At 58.6% G+C, this 21721-nt stretch overlaps 2 protein-coding genes across 2 annotated transcripts; both read right to left on the reverse strand.

Annotated features, from left to right (window-relative positions):
- Positions 1-547: 547 nt before the first annotated feature.
- On the reverse strand, positions 548-6606 carry DMWD (DM1 locus, WD repeat containing). Its single transcript, XM_055146164.1, has 4 exons — positions 6099-6606; positions 4918-5100; positions 1750-2994; positions 548-1022 (listed from the first exon to the last, which is right to left on the reverse strand). Exons 1-4 carry the CDS (start codon positions 6537-6539, stop codon positions 975-977), a joined length of 1917 nt encoding a protein of 638 aa, XP_055002139.1. The 5' UTR covers positions 6540-6606; the 3' UTR covers positions 548-974.
- Positions 6607-8571: 1965 nt separating this feature from the next.
- RSPH6A (radial spoke head 6 homolog A) lies at positions 8572-21526 on the reverse strand. The gene is made up of 6 exons (XM_004607810.2): positions 20868-21526; positions 16843-17071; positions 13146-13910; positions 12577-12721; positions 11714-11831; positions 8572-8809 (listed from the first exon to the last, which is right to left on the reverse strand). The coding sequence occupies exons 1-6, from the start codon at positions 21524-21526 to the stop codon at positions 8572-8574; spliced, it is 2154 nt and encodes a 717-aa protein (XP_004607867.1).
- Between the last annotated feature and the right edge of the window lie 195 nt (positions 21527-21721).

Here is a 21721-nt window from a genome sequence, read left to right on the forward strand (position 1 = left end):
GTTTAAATTTAGCCCCAGGCCCTCTGTTAACGGGATGGTTTCTTGGCAGGAGTCTGGGAAGGGGTGACCCGCTAGCCAACGCCTGGGGGAGGCAAAGGAGCCCCCAAAATAGCTCCTTGGCCCTGGGCAGCACAACCACATTCCTGCCCAGGCTAGGATTAGAAACAGATACATGTGGGGAGTGGAGGGGAGGCCCAGGGACAGCGGGGGGTTGGGGGCATGCGTCTCCCCTTCTTTTTGGGGGACAGTTCTCCTGGAAAGTAGCCATGTCCCCCTGCAGGTGCTGGGGACAAGCAGCGGGTCAGAGCAGTCAGGGGCCTGTCTGGTTTGACCGCCCAAGACTGACCGGCTGTGGAAAGCAGGGGTGTCACCACACAGAGGCCCCCTGCTCAGGACTGGGGTCCCCAGCCCAGACACCAGTAACCATGGCCTCCCCTCCCCTCCTAGGGGTCAGGGAGGGGCTATCTCGGGGAACCCTGCAGGGATACGGCTGACGCATGCATACTCCCGCCCCCACTTCCCAAGTGCGGCGGAAGAACAGACTCAGTGAAAACGGGAGCTTTAGTATAAATACGCGTGGGGGGGCCAAGGAGCGGCCATAATTTAACACTCTTCAAAAGCACAGACGGCAGCAAGGGAGGGGGCGCCCCCACCCTGCCCAGGCTCAGGGGCACATAGAGCGGGGGCCGTCAAGGGCGGGGCCGGACCCAGTGACAGGGCGCATGCCGGGGCAGGGACACTGATGCGCAGGGAAGGGCTCGTGGTACTTGGCAGTAGAGGGGACAGAGCCCAGACACAAGGGCCACCTCCCCCATATCCGGGCCAGTCCTGGTGACCCTCTGTCCCCCTAGATTTGTGCAGGGGGGCAATCCCTCCTTCACGGTCAGTCTTGTTAGTAACGGTGATCCTTGCGGTCTGCAGGGAGGGTCATGGCTAGGAGGCAGGGGGTGTGGGGAACCCCAACATCCATGGCTTCACACCACTGTGCCGCTCGGGGAGTTGCCGGGCTGGGAGGAGATGCCCTGGGAAGAGGAGGGGACAGGGGGTGAGTACTGCCTGCCCGCAGCCCCCACGGCCGCTCCCTCCGGCCTAGCCCAGCTCACTCGGGGTGTAGGGCACAGCCCTTCCCGGCAGCTGGACCCAACACAAGCACTCCACTCGTCCTGGGCCAAGTCTATGTGGGGTGGGGCAGGAAAGGCAGGGGAGGGGGTGGGGGGTGGGCCTGAGACTCTGGGATCCAGCCTGGGGCTGACTTCCTCTCCATCTGAAGCCCCTCTGAGAGCCTTGCCCACCTCTTCCCTTACACCGTCTGGGATGCTGTGATTCCCAGGGGACTCTGGCGAGGAACCCCTGCAGCTCCCACCACCGCACCTGGACCTCCAGCCCGGGCTCCAAGGTGCTGGGCTGGGCCTCCCCTGCCAGGCCCCACATGGAGCCCCCAGAAAGCCTCCCTGTGCTAAGAAGTTATAAAAGCCCCGGGGGGGCAACCTAGTACCCCACTGGAAGACCTGGTCCCCAGGCTCGCCCTCACCTCTTGCTCGTGCAGGACTGCACTGAACACCTGTCAGTCACCCTGAAACATTTGTTTCTGGCGGCCAGAGAGGGGACAGAGGGCAGGACAAGCTCAGGGTCCTCCTGGGTTTGATCTGGCGCCTCACAGGATTCCCCAAGCCCCACCAGGAGCAGCCCTCGAGCACTGCTGGGTGTGGCCCCCAAACAGCTACTTGGTCCTTTCCCTGGGGCACTCACCGCTTTGCCAGGCCGTGCCCAGGTGCAGATGAGGCCCTCCTGGCAGGCCGTGATGATGCAGTCCTCGAGGAACAGGAGGACGGTCAGGCGCTCCTGTGCGATCTTCTTGCACACCAGCGGCTCGAGCAGCGGTACCTCATGGATGCGCGGGCACAGCGCGGTGCCCAGCACCTTGGCGGGGTCCAGGCGGCTGCGCGGGGCTGGCCCACTGGGCTTGTCGCCGGCCGCGCCACCGCGGCTAATATTGCCCAGGCTGTGGTAGCGCTTGTGCTCCTTATCGGCACTGCGGTCGCGGTCGCGGTCACGGCGTTCCTGCAGCGTGAGCGTGGCGAAGCGGCCGATGCTGAAGGGCGTGCCTGGCTCGGCTGCGGTGCTGGGGGTGCCCGCCTTGCCGCTGCCCGCTGGGTGCGGGAGGCTGTTGGAGCGGGACAGGGAGCGGGGCAGGGGCCCAGGACCCGGCTCGCAGCCCCGCGAGGGCCCAGTGGCCGGTGGCGGGGTGCCCGGGAGGGTGCGGGTGCGGGCCAGCGGTGGGTGCGGGTACAGCACGTCTTCTGTGAGGTCCCACAGGCAGAACTGCGTGTCCTGGCCAGCCGAGCCGAAGCGGTAGGTGATGGAGCCCGCCTTGGGCAGCGGGGACAGGGGCGCTGAGCCCGGGCCCGCCGGCTCCTCCTCCTCCTCCCCGCTGCGCTCCCCATCCCCTCCGGATGCCGCCGCCTCCTCTGCGCGAGTGGTATAGGGGTCAAAGGCCACGGCGTTGACCCAGGACTTGTGGCCATGGCCTCGAGCCACCACGCGGCCTTCGGCAAAGGACCAGACGGTGACCAGGTCGTCCTCACCACCCGTCACGACGTAGCGGCCGTCGGGGCTCCAGCACACGCACAGCAGCCCCCCAAAGTAGCTCTTCATGAGGCCGCGCAGGAGCATGGAGTCGAAGTGGAAGACGCGCAGGCAGCCGTCCTGGCTGACGCAGGCCAGGTGGCGGCCGTCTGGGGAGAAGGCGAACTCGTTGAGGGGACCCTCGCCCACGGCCCACTTGGCCAGCGGGTTGCGGGGCGCCTTGCTCTTGGCTGCGTAGACGGCGAAGCCTTCGCCCTGCTTGAGCAGGCTGTACTGCGGTGGCGCAGAGGCGCACGGGTGGCTGACATTGTACAGGTAGAGGTGGCCGCTGGCGTGCGACGCCAGGAACAGGCTCTCGGACTCTGGCAGCCACTTCAGGTAGGTCACCTTGGTCTTGTCGATCAGCCGCTGCCGGAAGGGGGGCACAGCGGCGATGGGAGGAGGCCCCAGCAGTTGGCGCCGCGCTCCCCCCTCTCCAACTGTCCTGTCCCTGCTTCCCCAGACACGGACCACTGAGCACCGACACCTCCCTGGAGCCGCCTCCACCTGCCCACTCCAGCCCGCACAGAGCCGTGCCCACAGGTGGCACTGGCAGGCCCCTGCCTCTGACGTCAGGGCAGCGCCCATTTCCTCCCAGGTCACACCCTTCCAGACTCACACGCGTCTGCTCTCCAACGGCTCACTATCCCATCCATCCCTCCTGCTCCCAGACCCACAGTAGGGCCCCAGGCCAGAGAGACCCAGACTAACTGGTTGCTGGCACCCGCTCAGCACCCCACTCTTGTCCAAGCAGCCACTCTCAGTCACCAGACCTGAAGCCCTGAGCCCAGCTCCGCCCAGAGCCCTTCCCCGAGACACAGCAGCATCTCAGGGTGACTCATTTCTGTTCTCTGCTTCCGATGAGCCCCAGGGAGGTCCCCAAAGCCAACATCTCCTGCTGGTCTGCCAGCTATTTCAGGGGCCCATTTACCCCCACCCCCTGCCCACCCCTGTTAAATGCTCTGGTCTTTCGGCCTTTTGGGGCTTGTGCTTTGAAGCCTTTGTCCTGGCCGCTACTACTGCACAGTGCTCAGGGGCCCATGTGGTGCTGGAGATGGACCCCGGCCTCCAACAGGAAAAGCTGCTGCTTCAATCCAGCGAGTTGCCTCCCAGGTACCTAGTCCAATGCCCCCACCCCTCCCCGCTGCCCACAGAGGGTTCTCTGACGCTCTGGTGGCTTCCTAACTGGCTGCAAACAACCAGTGTTTAGCACAAGGCCCAGCTCAGTGTCCAATCACCACTTAGGAGGCCCAGCCCAGTATCCAATCACCACTTACAACAATGCCCAGGCTAGAGTGCTAGTATAGCTGGCAGGGCACTTGCCTTGCATGTATATGGCTGACCTAGGTTCGATCCCCAGCACTCACATGTCCCCTGAGCCTGCCAGGAGTGATTCCTGACTACAGAGCCAGAAGTAAGTCCTGAACATCGCCAGGTGGTTCAAAAACCAATAAATAAATAAATAAATAGGAGAAACTAATAAAGCCCAACTTGGTGTCCATCCACCACTCTGGGAATGGACAAGCTGCTGCCTTCCCATCCACTCTCTGCTCTGCGCCTTCCTGCTAGCCACTCACGGGTTCTGCGTCTCTGGGCACCTCCTCTGGCCCAGGAGAGACTTACTGGACAAGGGGAGGCTCTGCCCATGGCTAAGCCTTTTCTTCAGTGCCAAGTCCAATCAGGACCCTTCTGAGTGGCCAGCAGGGCTGGGGGGTAGGGATGAGGCTCCCCTGCTGCAGAGGAAGAAACTAAGGCTTGCAGAGAGAGCTTCAGTTTTGCATCTCCCCAAAGCAACAGAGTAAACAAGATAGCAAGGTCTTGGTTTGGTTTGGGGGGTTCTTTTTTTTTTGGGGGGGCAGGGGACACCAGGTAGTGATTAAGGACTACTCCTGGTTGGGTGCTCAGCCAACCATGAGGTGCCAAGGATCAAACCTCAGTCCTATGCCTGCTCCAGTGCATTCAGCCAGTTCTCGGGCCGCTGCAGGATTGGAACGCAAGGCCCAGAGTGCCTGGGATCAGAACAGTCAGGGCTCAGGCTTCAAATCAGTTCCAACCAGTGGCCTCACTCAGTTCCAGCCTCAGTTCTGTAATCTACAAAACGGGCACCAGGTCCTTCACCTGCCAACCCACAGAGCCATAGGGAGCATTCAGCCCAGAGTCTCGGCACTGCAAGTACAGCTGTCACGAGCTGTCACCCCCATTATCTTATCCGTCACTCCAGCCCCGGGCACCCCTCAGGCCTACCCCACACGGCTACCCCCAGGAGGCTGCAGCCTCGGGGCCCCAAATCACCTCTTCGTTGAACAGCTTGCTGGTGTCTTTCTTAATGAGATCCAGGTACTGCACCTGGCCGGCAGAGAAGCCCACCAGCAGGGAAATGGTCTCCGTAGCCGCTGTGAACTGGTTGAAATCATGGCAGGTGGGCTGGGTGCCCTTGTAGATACGCTTGTCGATGGGTTTGTTCAGGTCGATGGACTTGAGGGAGAGAGACAAGGAGTTAACGGCACGTGCCCACGATGAGGAAGGAAGAGGGTGTTGAGGTTGTGGGGAAACCACGAAGAGGAAGCGCCTTTACTCCCCCAGGGTGGCGGGGAGGGAGGGTGTGACCGCAGGCAGGAAGACCCAAAACACCAGAAAAAGAGACCCAGACAGGAAAGGCCTCCCTTCTCCTCCTGAGTCCGTGTCCACCCAAAGTCAGACCCTCCCCAAAGCTGGCCCACAGCAGCCAGGTGTGGGGTCCCTCATCACTGATTAAGCCTTCCTGCCAGACCAGCCTTGACTTTGCAGCAAAAGCCCTCTGAACGCACCCCAAGGCTCATCCTGGTCTAGTTACCTGGGGCTACTCAAAAAAGGACCCGGAGTCACCCTCAGTTTGAAATCCCCAGACCCGGGGATCCCCTTTACCGTCTGGGGACCTGCCTAAACAGGTCCTACATTTGAAGTCTTTTCATCACTTCCCACAAGCCTTGGTCTCATCTCCTCTGACCTCAGGTCACCACCAGCCTGGCCCCTCTGGCACTCCCCACCTTCCCCAGCGCACGGCCAGTTTTCTCTAGAATCCCATTCACCTCCCAGATTCCCCTGACCTCTGTGCCGGCCCCCACCCCATCCCTTCAAGAACCATCCTCACCTTTGGGCTCCCCACGTCTTGAGACAGCCCCTCTCCCCCACAGCCAGATGGCCATACCCCTGGGTTCTCCATCACCCGAGTCTGCATCACCTTAAGACTCACCTACACCACCCCCACCCCCACCCCACCGAGATGCCCCTATCGATCCAGGTTCTCCATCACCTCCAGCGCACATCATCCCGAGGGCCCGAGCCACGGGGCTCACACCTGATCTCAAGGTTTCCTGTCCTCCGGGAAGCCAGCAGCCCGGGCCCTGCTCCACCTCTCAAGGCTCCTGCTTATCACTTCCAAGCAGCCCTTCTGCCAGGAGGCACCATCACACCCTGGGGAGCCCCTCGCTCACCCGCTGGCTCCCGCGGCGGCAGCAGCCGGGGTAGAAGTAGAGCTCGCGGCCCAAGTTGAAGCAGACGCGGTCGCCGCCCGCGCCCAGGCCGGCGGGCGTGGCGGGCGGCTCCCCGGAGCCGGCGCCGTCGGGCTCGCCGAGGCGCACGAGGCTGAGGCGCACGGCGGGCAGCGCGGGCCCGGGCCCGGGGCCTGCGGGCGGCGGGGACGACGCGGGGCCTGCGGTGCCGGGACCCGCCGAGGACGCCGGGCCGGGCGGGGGCTGCGGCGGCTGCGGCGGCGCCGGGGTCTGCGCGGAAGCCGGACCCGAGCGGCGAGCGGCGCCGTCGCCCGGGAGCAGCTTGTAGAAGCCCTCGCGGGTGCGGAACTGCGACTTGATCTCCGCGCAGTCCCCCATGGCGGCGCCGGGGCCCGAGCCGCCCTCCGCGCCGCCCGCCGCCATCTTGGGCGCCCCCCGGGGCCCCGCCGCTGCCGGACCGCCGCCAGCCGCCGGGCCCCAGACGGAAGACGCCCGCCGCGCCGGAAGAGGCGGGGCCGTCGCCTGGGCGACGCCTCTTCGATTGGCACCAGGCTGGAGTGGGGGTGGGACAAACCGGGACTGTCGCTCGGGTAACGGTTCTGGCGCTGTGGGTGTGGCGCGCGGCAGGGGCGTGGCCTTCGCGGCTGAGACCGGCGATTGGTTGGATGTGGGGGCGTGGCGCTTGTGGGAAAGAGGCGTGGCCGTTAAATTCTCTGGTCCTGGTGCTTTTCCCTGGCGCAATCGTTGCTGGGAAACCGTTTGCCTAGTAACAGAGGGACCCCAAAGAGAGGGCTGTGACCCTGGAGAGAGCTCAGCGGGCCTGAGCGCATGGTTTGGCCCAGCACCATATGGTCTCCAAACACCAACTAGCCCTTCAACACGAATACGCACACACATTTAGCCGCTCCCCTCTTCCCCCCAAAAGGAAAGGTCTCCTACACGAGAAAAAAAAACAGCTCAAACGGCTGGCACACCTGCCTGGCATGCACAAGAGCCTGAGGTTTCATCTCTGGCTCTCTTTAACCGTCCCGTCTCCACACTGTCTTGCTGGCCCAGCACTTCTGGGTACCCTCCTCCACCCCATAAAAAGGTCTCATCCTTTTCCTGGCCTTCCCATGACATCACAGACCAGGTGAATCCTCAGATTCCAGCATCCACGCTCCTGAGCTTGTTTCCATGACACCCCTGCGGGCAGACGACAGCATCTTCAACTATTAACCATCGCCTCCTACTCCTTCCATGAACCTCCCAATCATCCTGAACCTCGGGCTCACCATGCAATGCCAAAAAGCTTATCTGACCACTGCTTGACCAATTCTAACCCCAAACACCCCGCATTTCTCACTAACCTCGATTTGGGGACACAGTATGAGGAGTTAGAGATGGCAGAAGGGGCTGAGATAAACCGGGTGATATGAGGCTGTGCTCTCTCTGGAGCACAAGATGACTCCATTTGATCCTGGCACCATGCTGGCCCCCCCCCAGCATCACTTGGAGAGAATTCAGAGCGCAGAGCCAAAGCTAGAAAGCACCCCCCAAGCACCACCAGGGAGGCCCAATAACCAAAAAGAGCTCTCTCCAGGGGGCAGAATAATAGTATGGCATGGAGGGCTCTTACCTTGCACTTGGCTAACCCAGGCTTGATCCCTGGCAGCCCCTAGGGTCCCCAGAGCACAGCCAGGGATGATCCCTAAGCACAGAGCCAGGAGTAATCCCTGAGAACCTCCCCCACAATAGAGTGGTGATCATTTCAAAAGAAGGGGAGCTGGAGCGATAGCACAGCGGGTAGAGCATTTGCCTTGCATGCGGTTGACCCAGGTTCGATTCCCAGCATCCCATATGGTCCCCTGAGCACCGCCAGGAGTAATTTCTGAGTGCAAAGCCAAGAGTAACCCCTGAGCATCGCCAGGTGTGACCCAAAAACAAAAAAAAATTTAAAAAAGAGGGGGCCCAAGAGATAGGACAGTAGGTAAGGCACTTGCCTTGCCTGTGGCTGGCCTGGGTTTTATCTCCAGCATTCCATAAGGGCCCCTCAGCCCACCAGAAGTGATTCTTGAGTGCAGAGACAGGAATAACTCCAAACACCACCAGGTGGTCCCAGAAACCAAAAATTAATTAATCAATTAAAAAGCAAGGAAGAGGGGCCAGAGTAATCATTTAGTGGGGAAGGCACTTGCCTTGCATGTGGGTTCCATAAGCTCCTTCTCAGTCCACCAGGAGTGATTCCTGAGTGCAGAGCCAGGGACACCACTGGGCGTGACCCAAAACCAAAAATAAAATAGGAAGAAAGAAAGTGGGAAAGGACAAGGAATAACTGGCCAAAAGGCTCTGGGAACATTTTATTCTGAGCTGCTGCTTCCTCTGTGGCCCCTGGTGTCAGGGGCAGGAATCCACCAGCAGGGACCCAAGGTCCTAGCAATAACTCTGAAGGAAGGGCCCAAGGGCGCCGCCAGCCTCAGTCATCGGGTTCCTCGTCCTCTTCATCCTCCTCATCCTCCTCCTCTTCCTCTGCTGCAGCCAAGGCCTGCTCCTGCGCGGCCCTGAGGGCCTGCTCTTCCTCCACCGTGGGGTCACTCATCTCCAGGGTGTCAGCGCCCATGGGGTACTCCTGCTGGATGGGCGGTGGCAGCAGCGGGTTGAAGTTTTCGGGACTGTACTTGTGGCCCCAGCCGATGTAAATGTTCTCAAACTTCCTGCAAGAGGCAGGAAATATCAGGAAACCCAGTCTCCACAGCCCTGGCAGGAACCAGGGAAGTCTTGCAAAGTTGAGGTGGGGGGAGTGTGCCCCCCCATTTCTTCGTTCAGCTATTCAACCAAGTACCAGGATGTGTGGATAATTCTCGTTAGCTATTGAGCACTTGCAACACAGCTCGAATGTGACCCCAGACTTAAAGAAATTGGGGGGGGGGGTGCTATTCCTGTCTCTGTGCTTACCAGGGATTCCCGGTGGTGCTTCTGGAACCATATGCCATGCCAGGGATGGAACTGGAGCCAGCCACATGGAAGGCCGGCATTTGGAGAGGCCTGTGCCATTTCCCGAAGTACCCAGAGTACAGTGAGCTCATAAGCTTGTCTGCTTGCTTTGGCATTAATTCCTTCTCTACACTTGCAGGCAGGTGTGCATGTGTGAGTGTGTGTGGCAGGGGGGGTCCCAGTAAGGTGTGTTAAGGGGAAATAGAGTCTAAAATCTGAACCAGGGGCTGGAGCAATAGCACAGGGGGTAGGGCATTTGACTTGCATGCGGCTAACCTGGCTTCGATTCCCAGCATCTCATATGGTCTCCTGAGTACCACCAGGGGTAATTCCTGAGTGCAGAGCCAGGAGTAACCCCTGTGCATTGTCAGGTGTGACCCATAAAGCAATAAATAAATTAAATTAAATTAAATCTGAATCAGATCCATGCCTCTGACAGAAAGAGCCCATCTTGGGGGTCTGAGAAACCACTGAGATGCAAAATTTCAGGCCCAGGGAGAAAGGCCCCAATGCCTGGAACAAAGGCCTGAAAAGAAGATCAAAAGAAGATCAGCAGCTGCCCCCAAACCTCCCCTTGGCACCCTAGCAAGGGACTGGTGGGGGGGAGGAGTTTGAGAAAGGTGCATGTAAACTAGGACAGAGGAAGGGCACATATGCTGCCAGCACGCATGTTGCCGGCGCCCTCCCCCACGCAGTACCCTGCCATGTGCCCCCCGCATAACTACCCCTTTGCAGCCTGTACTTTCTTACTTGAATGCTGGGATGTGGACCAGCTCTCTCCTTTCTGGAGAAGTTCATGTTCTCTCCCGAGCTCAACTCAACTCACGCCCCTCCCCTCTCTGTTTATTTCACAGTAAACATCATAGACACTTCGATGTCTCCTCCTAAAATTCTTTGCTGGGAGGGAAAGAAGATGAATCCAGTAGGAACAATATCCCTTTCCTGCAAATAGCAGTTCCTGGCTCTAGCCTGAATCCATGGCTCCCTGAAAACCTGGAGAGGTAGGAATAACCTCCCATGTTGGGCAAAACAGGTGGACGTCAGGCACAGCTTGATTGCTGCCTGTGGAGCTCACAGGACATAAGTGTCCATGCCCGCCCGGTAGGGGCTCACAGCAAGCTTTACTAGGCCTAAATCTCCCAGATGCTTCCCCGTGACAGAGGTAGGAGAGAAAAAAGCAATAGATTTCCTTCTTACTCTCTGCTCTGTTGCAAAAGTCACCCCAGGAATCCCCCAACCCCAGCAACTGTAGACCTAAGAGTCTAATGCTCTGCACACATCTGCCACATTCAAATCTTTTGCAATGTGAATAATGGTTGAATGGAAGAAGAGATGAATGATGAGGTGGTGGGGGTGGCTAGAGGGGTGGGGAAGGGGAGAAGATAGAAGGGTGCCCCCAAAATTGTACTTCTTGTTTCTTTTGTTTGGGAGCTACACCCAGCAGTGGTGGTCCAAGCTGACTCCTGGCTCTGAGCTCAAGGATCACTCCTGGCAAGGATAGGGGGCCATATGGGGGGCTGGGGATTAAACTTGATTTGGTCATGTGCACTGTAAGTGCTATAGTATCTACCTGCTGTATTAATTAATTAACTAATTTGGTTTTTTGTTTATTTTCAAATATTTGGGTCACCACCAGTGATGCTCAGGGGTTACTCCTGGCTCTGCACTCAGGAATTACTCTTGGTGGTGCTCAGGGGACCATATGGGATGCCGGGGATTGAACCTGGATCGGCCGCATGCAAGGCAAACGCCCTTCCCGCTGTGCTATCGCTCCAGCCCCTCTACCTGCTGTAATATCTCTGGCCCCCAAGGTCGTATTTTTTTGCTTTCAGATGGATGTTGGCAAATTCGGGGTGGCCTGTAAAAGGGAGTTGGGAAAAACAAGGATGTTTCCCTTATGCAATTGGGGGAGCAAGAAAATAAGAAGTTAATTGCCAAAAAGGTGGGTAAAGTATATAGATGACATGAATTCCGTCTGCCATGCCACCGTGAAAGACAGTAGTAGACAACACAGGGCCGTTGTTACCGAATTGAATTAAAAAACTTACCAAAACACAATGCTGCCATCTGGTGGACAGAACTGGTAAATGCGGCCTTGCCTGAACAAGGCATCATACAGCGCCCTCTGGTGGCTAAGCGGTTTGAAGGGTGGGATGCTGGAGTGACATCTGGCTGCCAAATCTTTTTGTTTGGGCCACACAGAGATACTCTGGGGCTACTGCCAGCTCTGTGCTTACAAACCCAGCCTCCCGTATGCAACGCCCGGGCCCAGACCTCTCGCGCCCAATATTTCAGGAGCAACTGGTAGGGAAGATTCTGTTCCAGAATGTTCAAATCCGAAGACCTGGGGGGAGGTATCCCTCCCCCAAACAAGTCTGCCCCTGTCAGAGTTGGCCCCAAAGGGATGACCAGCTGCCTGAGTTATACAGACGAAATGCCTGGGCTAGGGGTCAGAGCCGGGTCCAGATCCTGCACAAGCTGTGTAACCTGGGCTGGTTCCTTAACCTCTTTGTTCATCCCCTCACATCCTGTTGCCTCCCACTTTGGGTCTTGATGCTGAGTTTCCCAGCTGGGAGAGAAAGTTCAGGGAATCATCAGCTGGGAGGGCCCAGGAAGAGACCTACTTGCCGGTGGCGTAGGCATAGGCTCCTGGCCAGAGGTTGGAGCGCACGACAGCCAAGGAGTACTGGGGGCAGAGGTTGCAGGACAGCCGGGCGGTCCAGGGTGATATGTGCATGATTTCTGCAGGTAAATCAGGGGGACCAGGGCAGTGAGAGGCCACACCCACTGGCGGAGAGGAAAGCAAAGGAAGTGGGAAGAAAACAAGGGAGACTTAGCCTGGACTTGGGACCCCAATTGCTGAACCCTGGGGCTCGGGATGGTGCCCTCGCTGTGTGACCCCAGAGGATCGCCTCACATGATCTCAGTGACCACACCGAAGATGTGGGGGTCCCCTCGCAGAATGGCAGGGAACCCCGGGCCCTCCAGCCTGAATAGCAGAGCTGCTGAGATTTCCCTTCCACATCAAGCATTGGCCTGGATCGAGGAGAGAGTGCTGGCACACGGAAACCAGCTTCTGTCTGGGCTGGCACATTCCCACTCTCTGCCTCCACTTCCCTTCTTCTGGTAGGCTGGAACCCAACGTTCAGGAAAGGGTGGGTGCTGCTGTGGTTTGGAATGCCTCTGCTGGTGCAGGGCCAAGGATTGACCCTGGCCTCCTGCAAACAAAACCCCAGCCTAGCCCTTAGCCCACAGTCTCCAGTTCAAGTCTTCCCAGCGTCCTTCTGCACCCCAAGTCCACTTGGATCTCAAATGCCCGTGGTCCCAGCCCACCTCTTGGTCCCCTGGGGCTTAAGAGGAGGAACTTTTCCATAGTCTCGGGTTGGTGGGGGGAGGCCTTAGGAGTACCCATGGGGTGCACTGGAGCTCTGGGGAAGTACCCCACAGTCCCCCCTTCGAGGCTGGCAGTGTGAAGCGGGGGCATTACCAGCATCCTCTGAGAGCGGGGTCAGCAGTGGGGGTCCCACCTCCTGCTCCACCTCCTCCAGGGCCTCGTCCGCCTTCTCCTCCTCCTCCCCCAGCTCTTCCTCCTCCTCCGTCTTCTGCAAAGGGTTCACCCAGGAGCAGCGGCCCTGGTGGGGGACAAGTCAGTCGGCACCTCCTGAGGGAAACAGCCTCCTGCCCCCCCTACCCCAAGCCAAGGGCCAGGGAGGACCACAACTGGACGGATGCTCAGGGACCTAAAGCTGCCCCCTGCAGGCTGAGGGCTCTCCTGCGCCATCTCCTTTGATTTTTGCGGGGGTCAAACCACCCGATGCTCAGGGATCACTCCTGGCTCTGCACACAGGAATCACTTCTGGTGGTGCTCAGGGAACCCTAAGGAATGCCAGGGATCGAACCCAAGTCGGCCGCGTGCAAAGCAAACGCCCTCCCCGCTGTACTATACCATCCAGGAGCCGTGTTCTTCACTAAGTGCCCAGAATCAGCCCACCCCCACCCCCACCCCCACCCCCACCCCGGGCCAGGCCACCTCTTCCTCGCCCTAACGAGCCCCACCTGTGGCAGAATGTGCTGCGCGTGGTGGACCCAGTTGGCCATGGAGTCTACCAGCTCCACGACGGGGATGCCCTCGAAGTCGGGGTTCTCCTCGAACGTGTCGCGGCCGCCGCCGCCCTCCTCCTCCTCGTCGCCCTCCTCCTCGCCGAACTGGTAGAAGCCGAGCGGGCTGATGAGCGTGGCGGCCGAGATGCGGGCGATCTGCGCGCGCAGGTAGTTGGCCTCGTTGCCCGGGAAGGGCGGGTAGCTGATGACCGGCGCGTCCAGGTGGCCGGTGAAGAACTTCTTGATCTTGCGCGCCTGCACGATCTGCAGCGGCGTGACGTGGGGCAGCCGCGTCCAGGGCCGGCCCGGCTCGTTGCACACGAAGTACAGGAACTTGTTGGCGCCGCTGCGGCTCTCCTCGCGCGGGACCACCGGCGGCGGCTTCCACGTGGGCTTGGGGAGGACGTCAGGGACCTTGTCCTCGTCCTCCTCGCCCTCGTCCTCGTCGTGGCCCTCGGCCGCCTCGCCGCCCTCCTGCGTCTCCTCCACCTCCTCCTCCACCTCCTCGTCCTCGCCCTCGCGGAATTCCACCTCGGCCACCAGGTAGCTGCGGCGCAGCCCCAGGATCTTGCCCCAGAAGCGGCACGTGTGCACGGGCTGCTGCTCCACCAGCTGCTTCAGCGCCAGGAAGATGCGGAAGCTCTCATCCGAGCTCAGCCCCACGCCCGCCTGCTCGAAGTAGAAGGCCGTCTCCATGATGTTGGGCACCGCCGTGTCCCCCTGCGGAGGGATGGGGGTGCAGGGTGTCAGGCCCTTTCTCGCCTGGGGAGGCGGCGGGGGGCGGGTGTTGGGACCCACCCGTTGCTGCTCAGAGGTTATTATTTCTGGGGTTCTGTGCTCACTCGTGAGTGACCTCTGGCCATGCCCCGGGGCCAAAGACCACACCAGGAATCAAACAAGGGTTGGCTGGGGCTGGGTACTGTTGGGAGGGCATTTGCATTGCACAGTCAATACAATTTGAACCCCAGCATCCTATATGGTCCCCTGAGCAATGCAAGTAATAGTTGTTCCTGAGTGCAGAGCCAAGAGTAATCCCTGCGCATCACCCGCCCCCCCAAAAAAAAGCCAAAAAAAACCCAAAAAACCCAAAAACATGTTGGCTGTGTGCAAGGCAAATCTTGGTCTTTTTTTGTTTTTGGTTTTGTTTCTAGGCCTGGACTGGAGCGATAGCACAGCGAGTAGGGTGTTTGCCTTGCATGCGGGCGACCCGGGTTTGATTCCTCCGTTCCTCTCGGAGAGCTGGGCAAGCTACCGAGAGTATTTCACCCGCACGCCAGAGCCTGACAAGCTACCTGTGGCGTATTCGATATGACAAAAATAGTAACAAGTCTCACAATGGAGACGTGACTGGTGCCCGCTCAAGCCAATCCATGAACAACGGGACGACAGTGCTACGGTGCTTCTAGGCAACCGCCACACCCAGCGATGCACAAGGGCTTACTCCTGGCTCTGCACTCAGTGATCACTCCGGGTGGGGCTCAGGGAACCATCTGGGGTACCCAGGATGAACCCCAGGCTAGCCGCATGCAAGGCAGGTGCCTCCCCTCTGCCCTGTACTATCGATCCAGTTCCCCCACCTTCCTCCCTCCCTTCCTTTCTTCCTTCCAAACCAGGTTTAGTTGCATGTAAGGCAACTTTTTTTTGGGGGTGGGGGGACTTTTTGGGCCACACCTGGTGGTGCTCAGGAGTTACTCCTCCTGGCTTTACACTCAAGAATTACTCCTGGGGGGCTGGAGCGATAGCACAGAGGGTAGGGCGTTTGCCTTGCACACGTCCGACCCGGGTTCGAATCCCAGCATCCCATATGGTCCCCTGAGCACTGCCAGGGGTGATTCCTGAGTGCATGAGCCAGGAGTAACCCCTGTGCATCGCCAGGTGTGACCCAAAAAGCAAAAAAAAAAAAAAAGAATTACTCCTGGCAGTGCTCAGGGGACCGTACATGATGGGATGCCAGGTCAGCCTCATGCAAGACAAGTGTTCTACCCACTGTACTATTGCTCCAGCCCAAGGCAATGTTCTTAACTTTTTTTTTTTTTGGTTCACACCCAGTGATGCTCAAGGGTTACTCCTGGCTCTGCACTCAGGAATTACTCCCGGTGGTGCTTGGGGGACATATGGGATACCGGGGATTGAACCCAGGTTGGCTGTGTGCAAGGCAAACGCCCTACCCGCTGAGCTATCGCTCCGGCCCCTGTTCTTAACTTTTGTACTATCTCCAGCTACTGGCTGAAATCCCTTTTTGGGGAAGAAGTAGGGCTTTGGGCCACACCTGACGGTGCTTAGAAATCACTCTGGGCAGTGCTCAGAGGAAGATATGTAGTGTTGGGGGTTGTCCATCCTGCAGGACAAACACCTTACTCCCTGTACTGTCTCTGGCCTCTAGGTAGAATTTTTGTGTTTCGTTTTGGGGCCACACTTAGTGGTGTTCAGGGTCTATTCCTGGCTTGGAGACTTAGGAATTCTCCTTGGTGGACTCTGGGAACCATACGAAAACCATAGCACTGTAGCACTGTCACTGTCATCCCGCTGTTCATCGATTTGCTTGAGTGGACACCAGTAACGTCTCCATTGTGAGACTTGTTAATGTTTTTGGCATATCAAATACACTACGCGTAGCTTGCCAGGCTCTGCCATGGGTGGGATACTCTCGGTAGCTTACCGGGCTCTCTGAGAGGGATGGAGAAATCGAACCCGGGTTGACCACGTACAAAGCAAACGCCCTACCTGCTGTGCTGTCGCTCCAGTCCCATGGAAACCATATCAAACCCAGTTTAGCTGCATGCAAGGCAAGTGCCCTACCCGCTGTGTTATCACTTCACGGATAGAATTTCTTGGGTTTTTTTATTGTTGTTATTGGGGTGGGGGCACACCTGGTAGTGCTCAGGGCTGACTCCAGGCTCCCATTCAGGAATTATTACTGGTGGGGGACCATATGGGATTCTGGGGCTTGAACTGAGGTCGGCCACATGCAAGGCAAACACCTTCCCTGCTGGTTTTTTTTTTTTTTTTTTTTGCTTTTTGGGTCACACCTGGCAATGCACAGGAGTCACTCCTGGCTCTGCACTCAGGAATTACCCCTGGCGGTGCTCAGGGGACCATATGGGATGCTGGGAATCGAACCCGGGTCGGCCGCGTGCAAGGCAAACGCCCTACCCGCTGTGCTGTTGCTCCAGCCCCTTTTTGTTTTTTGTTTTTTGCTTTTTTGGGGTCACATCCAGCGATGCTCAGGGGTTACTCCTGGCTCTGCACTCAGGAATCACCCCTGGCGGTGCTCAGGGGACCACATGAGATGCTGGGAATAGAACCCGGGTTGGCTGTGTGCAAGGCAAATGCCCTACCCGCTGTGCTATTGCTCCAGCCCCATCCCCACTGTACCATCGCTCGGGCCCAAGAATGGAATAGGAACGAAGCGCGAGGCGGGTTGGGTCTTGCTTGGTTTTGGGTCCTTTGCTCCTTCCCATGGCTTCCCCGGGGCCTCAGCAGGCCCAGTTCCTGCCTTTGGCATTGGAGGCCCTCCTTTACCTCCTTAGGACCCTCCTCCCAGCACACACACACGCGCGCACACACACACACACGTGCGCACAAACACACACTGTTGGGGTCTCCAGCTTCCCTCTGTGGCCCCCGCCGCCCCTGCCTGTGCCCCACTCACCATCTCCTCCTCCATTTCCTGCTCCCCCTCGCCCTGGCGGAGGAACAGGGCCTTCTGCTTCTCAGCCATCTCGTAGGTGGGCAGCATCTCCGGCTCGTCCCGCAGCGTGTCCAGCTTCGGGTGGAACCACTCCGTCCGGACGGTGTGGTTCAGCCACTCCAGGATGGACAGGGGGTTCTGCGGCCGCTCGTTCAGGATCTTGGTCAGGACGTTCACCAGGTGCTCATACCTGCCGCCGGCATTTGCGGTGTGAGGGGGGACAGCGGGCGCTCAGCTCGGCACGCCTCTGCAGGGGGTGGGGTGAGGTGCTAAGCGGGCCCCAGGGGAGCCCTCCCTTGGTGGAGGGGTGACATTTGGGGGGCTTTGTTTCTGGGTCACACCCAGCAGTGCTCAGAGGTTACTTCTGGCAGTGCTCAGGGAGCTATCCGGGATGATGGGAATCGAACCTGGGTCGGCCATATGTGGGGCAGATGCCCTAGGTGCTGTACAATGGCTCCCGCCTTCGGGGGTAACATTTTTGTTATTTTGGGGTCACAGCCAGCAGTGCTCAGGGATCACACCTAGCAAGCTTGGTGGACCATACAGGATGCTGGGGATCAAACCCGGGTCAGCCACATACAAGGCCAGATCTCTAGCTGCTGGATTATCACTCAGGCCCCTGGTGGGGTAATATTCTAATATTCTGCTGGGGTGGGGGCGGAGGGGGGCAGCCAAGTGTGCACAGCACAAAACTGTGGGGAAGATCCTTTCTTTTTCATTTTGGTTTTTGGGCCACACCTGGAGGTGCTCAGGGCTTACTCCTGAAAGTATTTGTGGGGAACTTGGGTCAGCTACATGCAAGGCAAGAGTCTTATTTGGTGTATTCTCTATGGTCACATGTTTTTTTTTGGCATAGGGTGGGGCATGGGGGTTTGGGACCACACACTGGGGTGCCCAGGATGACTCCCTGGGGATCAGAACCTGTAAGAGCCAGAATCCTCTACTGTTTCTCCTTTTTTTTGAAGGGGCTGTGGTTTGGGGCACACTTGGCAGTGCTTGGGGCTTACTCCTGGCTCTGTATTCTGACAACACTCAGGGCCAGGTGTAGCGGACCCTGGATAGTGCTGGTGAACAAATGATCCGTATTAGCCACATGCAAGGTGGTGGTGCTGGGGGGGCGGGCAGAATAGATGCCGGAGATCAGACATGGGTCCTCTGAGTGTCAGGCAAACACCCTCCCCGCTGTAGTCTCTCCTCAGCCCCGACATTCAAGATCTGAACAAAGTGGGAGGCAGAGGGCTGGAGCGATAGCACAGCGGGAAGGGCGCTTGCCTTGCACGCGGCCGACCCGGGTTCGACTCCCAGCATCCCATATGGTCCTCTGAGCACCACCAGGAGTAATTCCTGAGTGCAGAGCCAGGAGTAACCCCTGTGCATTGCTGGGTGTGACTCAAAAAGCAAAAGATAAAAATAAAATAAAAATAGGGGGCTGGAGCAATGGCACAGTGGGTAGGGCGTTTGCCTTGCACGCAGCCGACCTGGGTTCGATTCCCAGCATCCCACATGGTCCCCTGAGCACCACCAGGAGTAATTCCTGAGTGCAGAACCAGGAGTAACCCCTGTGCATCACCGGGTGTGACCCAAAAAAAATAAAATAAAAATTAAAAAAAATTAAGTGAGCGGCAGAGAGAATGATGGGCACATGGGCCCTATGGGTTTAGGTCTAGCATAACCCCAATGCCCAAAAAGGGCAATTCCATGATGACCTCAGAAATATGAGGCTGAGACCTAAGTGAGCATGTGCAGATGTCTAGAACGGATGAACCCATGACTGAATTGGGATGACAGGAATGAGGCCGATGGCTAATGGGGAAACATAATTAATTCTTCTCGGTTACAGGACTGGAGCGTAGCACAGCAGGTAGGGTGTTTGCCTTGCACGTGGCCGAACCAGATTCGATTCCTCCGCCCCTCTCGTAGAGCCCGGCAAGCTACGGAGAGTATACCGCCCACACAGCAGAGCCTGGCAAACTCCCCGTGGTGTATTCGATATGCCAAAAACAGTAACAACAAGTCTCACAATGGAGACGGTACTGGTGCCCGCTCGAGCAAATCGATGAACTACGGTACGACAGTGATACAGTGCTACATGTTTGTCCAGAGGGTGTGGTTTGGGTTACACCTGGTGGTCAGCCTCATGGGGCTCAGGCAGGGAGACCATGGAATGCTGGGGCTTGAACCTAGACTGACCACATGCTGAGCACAAGTGTTTCCACTGTCCCATCTCTCTGGCCCCATTTTCAAAGTTTGGGGTCGAGTGGCACCACCAGGTGCTCAGGGCTTCCTCCCAGCTCTGTGGTTAGGGATCCTTTCTGGTGGGGCTCAGGGGACCCTATTGGGTGCCGGAGATCGAACTTGGGTTGGCCGCATGCAAGGCAAGGGCCCTCTCAGTTGCATTATGGCTGGGATCACTTGTTTCTGAGGGTCATGCAGAGTTGGGGTGGGGCCCATCTGGGGTGGGGGGGAAGCAGGGACTGTGCCTGGCCTCCTGCATCTGAAGCCCTTTGAGCTATGCAGCCCCATTAATTGTTTTTTTTTGGGGGGGCCACACCCAATGATGCTCAGGGTTTCCTCCTGGCACAGTTTGAGGGGACCACATGGGATGCCAGGGATTGAACCTGGTTGGCCACGTGCAAGGCAAAGCTCCTCTCTGGCTGTGCCACCACTCTGCCACCTGCCATAAACAGTTTTGTTTGGCGGAGACAGGACAGGGTGAGGGTCCTGGGCTTTGAAGATGCAGGTGTGCTTGGTGTTTGGAGCCCCCGAGGGCTGGAAAAATAAGTTTTTTTTTTCTTTTTGGGCCACACCCGGCGATGCACAGGGGTTACTCCTGGCTGTGCACTCAGGAATTACTCCTGGTGGTGCTCAGGGGACCATATGGGATGCTGGGAATTGAATCCGGGTCAGCCGTGTGCAAGGCAAATGCCCTACCTGCTGTGCTATTGCTCCAGCCCCTACAGGGGTTTATTTTAAGGAGTCGTCAAGCCTGAGGTAGGTGCTGCTGAAAGGTCCAAAGTGGCAGAGGTGGAACAGGCTCGGGCCAGAAAGGCTGTGGGGAAGGGCCATGGGCTCAGCGAATGGGCTGAGAACTGGCTTTGTGCGCAGGTGCCTGGATTTCATCCAAGGCCTGGTACCCTTGGCACCCCAAGAGCACCCTGAAACACCGGGCGGGGAGCATCACAGGGTCCTCAGGGGCTCCATATTGCTTGGAAGCTCCCCAAAGACCCAGATCTCCTGTGACCAGCTTCCTGCCTGCCCTGTTTCTCCATAGCAGAAGCCTCAGGCCCCTCAGTGGGTGCTAAGCCTCTGAACCTTCCCTCTTCCCCACCCAGGGCTGTCATCAATTTTTCTTGCTCTTTGGCTATGCTCAAGGGTTATTCCTGGCTCTCAGTAATCACTCCTGCCCGAAATCAGGGTATCATATGAGATGCCAGGGATTGACCGGGGCCCGCTGTGTTTGCAAGGCAAATGCCCACCCTGCTCTAGCCTCTCTCCAGCCCCTTACGCTTTTGAGGACTGTACCCAACAGAGTAGGGAGAACTTCCTGCCCAGGCCCTTCTGGTGGTGGGGACTACCCTGGTCCCCTGCATCTGAAGTCCTTTGAGCTCTCTGTGGCCCATTAATTTTTGGTATTTGGGGCCATACCTGATGGTGCTCAAGGATCACTTGTGGCAGGGTTGGGGGACCAGGTGGGGTGTCAGGGATTGAATCCTGGTAGCAAAGTGCAAGGCAAATGCCCTTCCTGCTGTCCTATCACTCCAGCCCCTGCAGTCCCATTCATTTTGTATTTATATCAGTGTGTGTACAGTGGTGGTGGGATGGGGATTTGGGGTCATACTCGGTGACACCCAGGGGCTACTCCCAGCTCTGTGCTCCCAGACCAGTCCCTGCAATGCTGGGAAACAACCCGGGTGTTCTACGAGCTGTTGGGTCCCTTTGGGCACCCCCTGCCCGCGCCCTGCCCTTCCCCACACTGCCCCTCTCACAGGCTGATGTCGCCATTGATGCTCGTCTGCAACAAGTAGGCCTTAGCGTTCTGAATGGCCAGCTCCCGCGGCTGGGGCTCGGGCACCTCCGGCCCGAAGGGCATGAAGCCCACCTCAGAGGGCGAGAAGTGCATGGCAGGGTCGTCCCTCAGGTAGGGCCCGTGCTGCGCATCCTCGCTGAACTGCAGCTCCTCGGTCTGGTACAGGCTGCTCAGCTGGTTGAGCAGCTCTGAGGTGGGCGGCTGGTAGGCGGCCTGCAGCTGCTGGTACAGCCGCTCGTCCTGCTGCAGCCGCTGCAGCATGAAGCTGGAGCTGTCCGCCTCGTCGTCATCCTCGCCCAGCTCGTCCAGGAAGGCTTGCTGGGACTGGGGGTCATAGAGGGTGTTGATGGTCGGGTACTCGGTGCCCCCCATCCCGGGTGCCTGCATCTGGAACACCGGAAGGCTCCCTGCGTCGGGGACCAAGCCTCCCCCGGGGGCCCAGGTCTGGAAGGTGTCCAGACCTCCCTGGGGGATGCCCGGGAGCTGCGTGATGTCCGAGGGCCCCAGGGGTTCCTGTGTGGGCAGGGCCGGCGCTGCATCGGCGCCCTGCTCCGGGGGCTGGGATACTGTCCAGCCCGAGAACTCCTGCGGATCAGGGTCTGGTGGGGGGTCGGCCATGGTTCAGGGGAGTTGGACTCCGCGGAAACCTTAGTGAGAGGAAGGCTGCCTGGAGCCCAGGCGGTTTCTAAGGGCGGAGGGGGTGGGGCCGTTGCCAGGGGCGGGCGGGGCAGGTCCGCGAGGGAAGAGGCTCAAGTGCGCAGGCGCAAACACAGACTCCGCCCGGCCCCGCCTCTTTTAATCATCTTTAGACAA

Source organism: Sorex araneus, chromosome 8 (assembly GCF_027595985.1).
Source record: "Sorex araneus isolate mSorAra2 chromosome 8, mSorAra2.pri, whole genome shotgun sequence".
Classification (NCBI taxonomy): Eukaryota; Metazoa; Chordata; class Mammalia; order Eulipotyphla; family Soricidae; genus Sorex; species Sorex araneus.

Coding starts and splice junctions, on each gene's coding strand:
- RSPH6A (XM_004607810.2), bottom strand. CDS start 21,526: ATGGCCGACCCCCCACCAGACCCTGATCCGCAGGAGTTCTCGGGCTGG. Junction 13,911..16,842: donor AGGAAATGGAGGAGGAGATG/GTGAGTGGGGCA, acceptor ATCCCTCCGCAG/GGGGACACGGCGGTGCCCAA. Junction 8,810..11,713: donor TATGCCTACGCCACCGGCAA/GTAGGTCTCTTC, acceptor TGCCTCTTGCAG/GAAGTTTGAGAACATTTACA.
- DMWD (XM_055146164.1), bottom strand. CDS start 6,539: ATGGCGGCGGGCGGCGCGGAGGGCGGCTCGGGCCCCGGCGCCGCCATG. Junction 5,101..6,098: donor GCCGCCGCGGGAGCCAGCGG/GTGAGCGAGGGG, acceptor CTCTCCCTCAAG/TCCATCGACCTGAACAAACC. Junction 2,995..4,917: donor GCAAGCTGTTCAACGAAGAG/GTGATTTGGGGC, acceptor CCCTTCCGGCAG/CGGCTGATCGACAAGACCAA.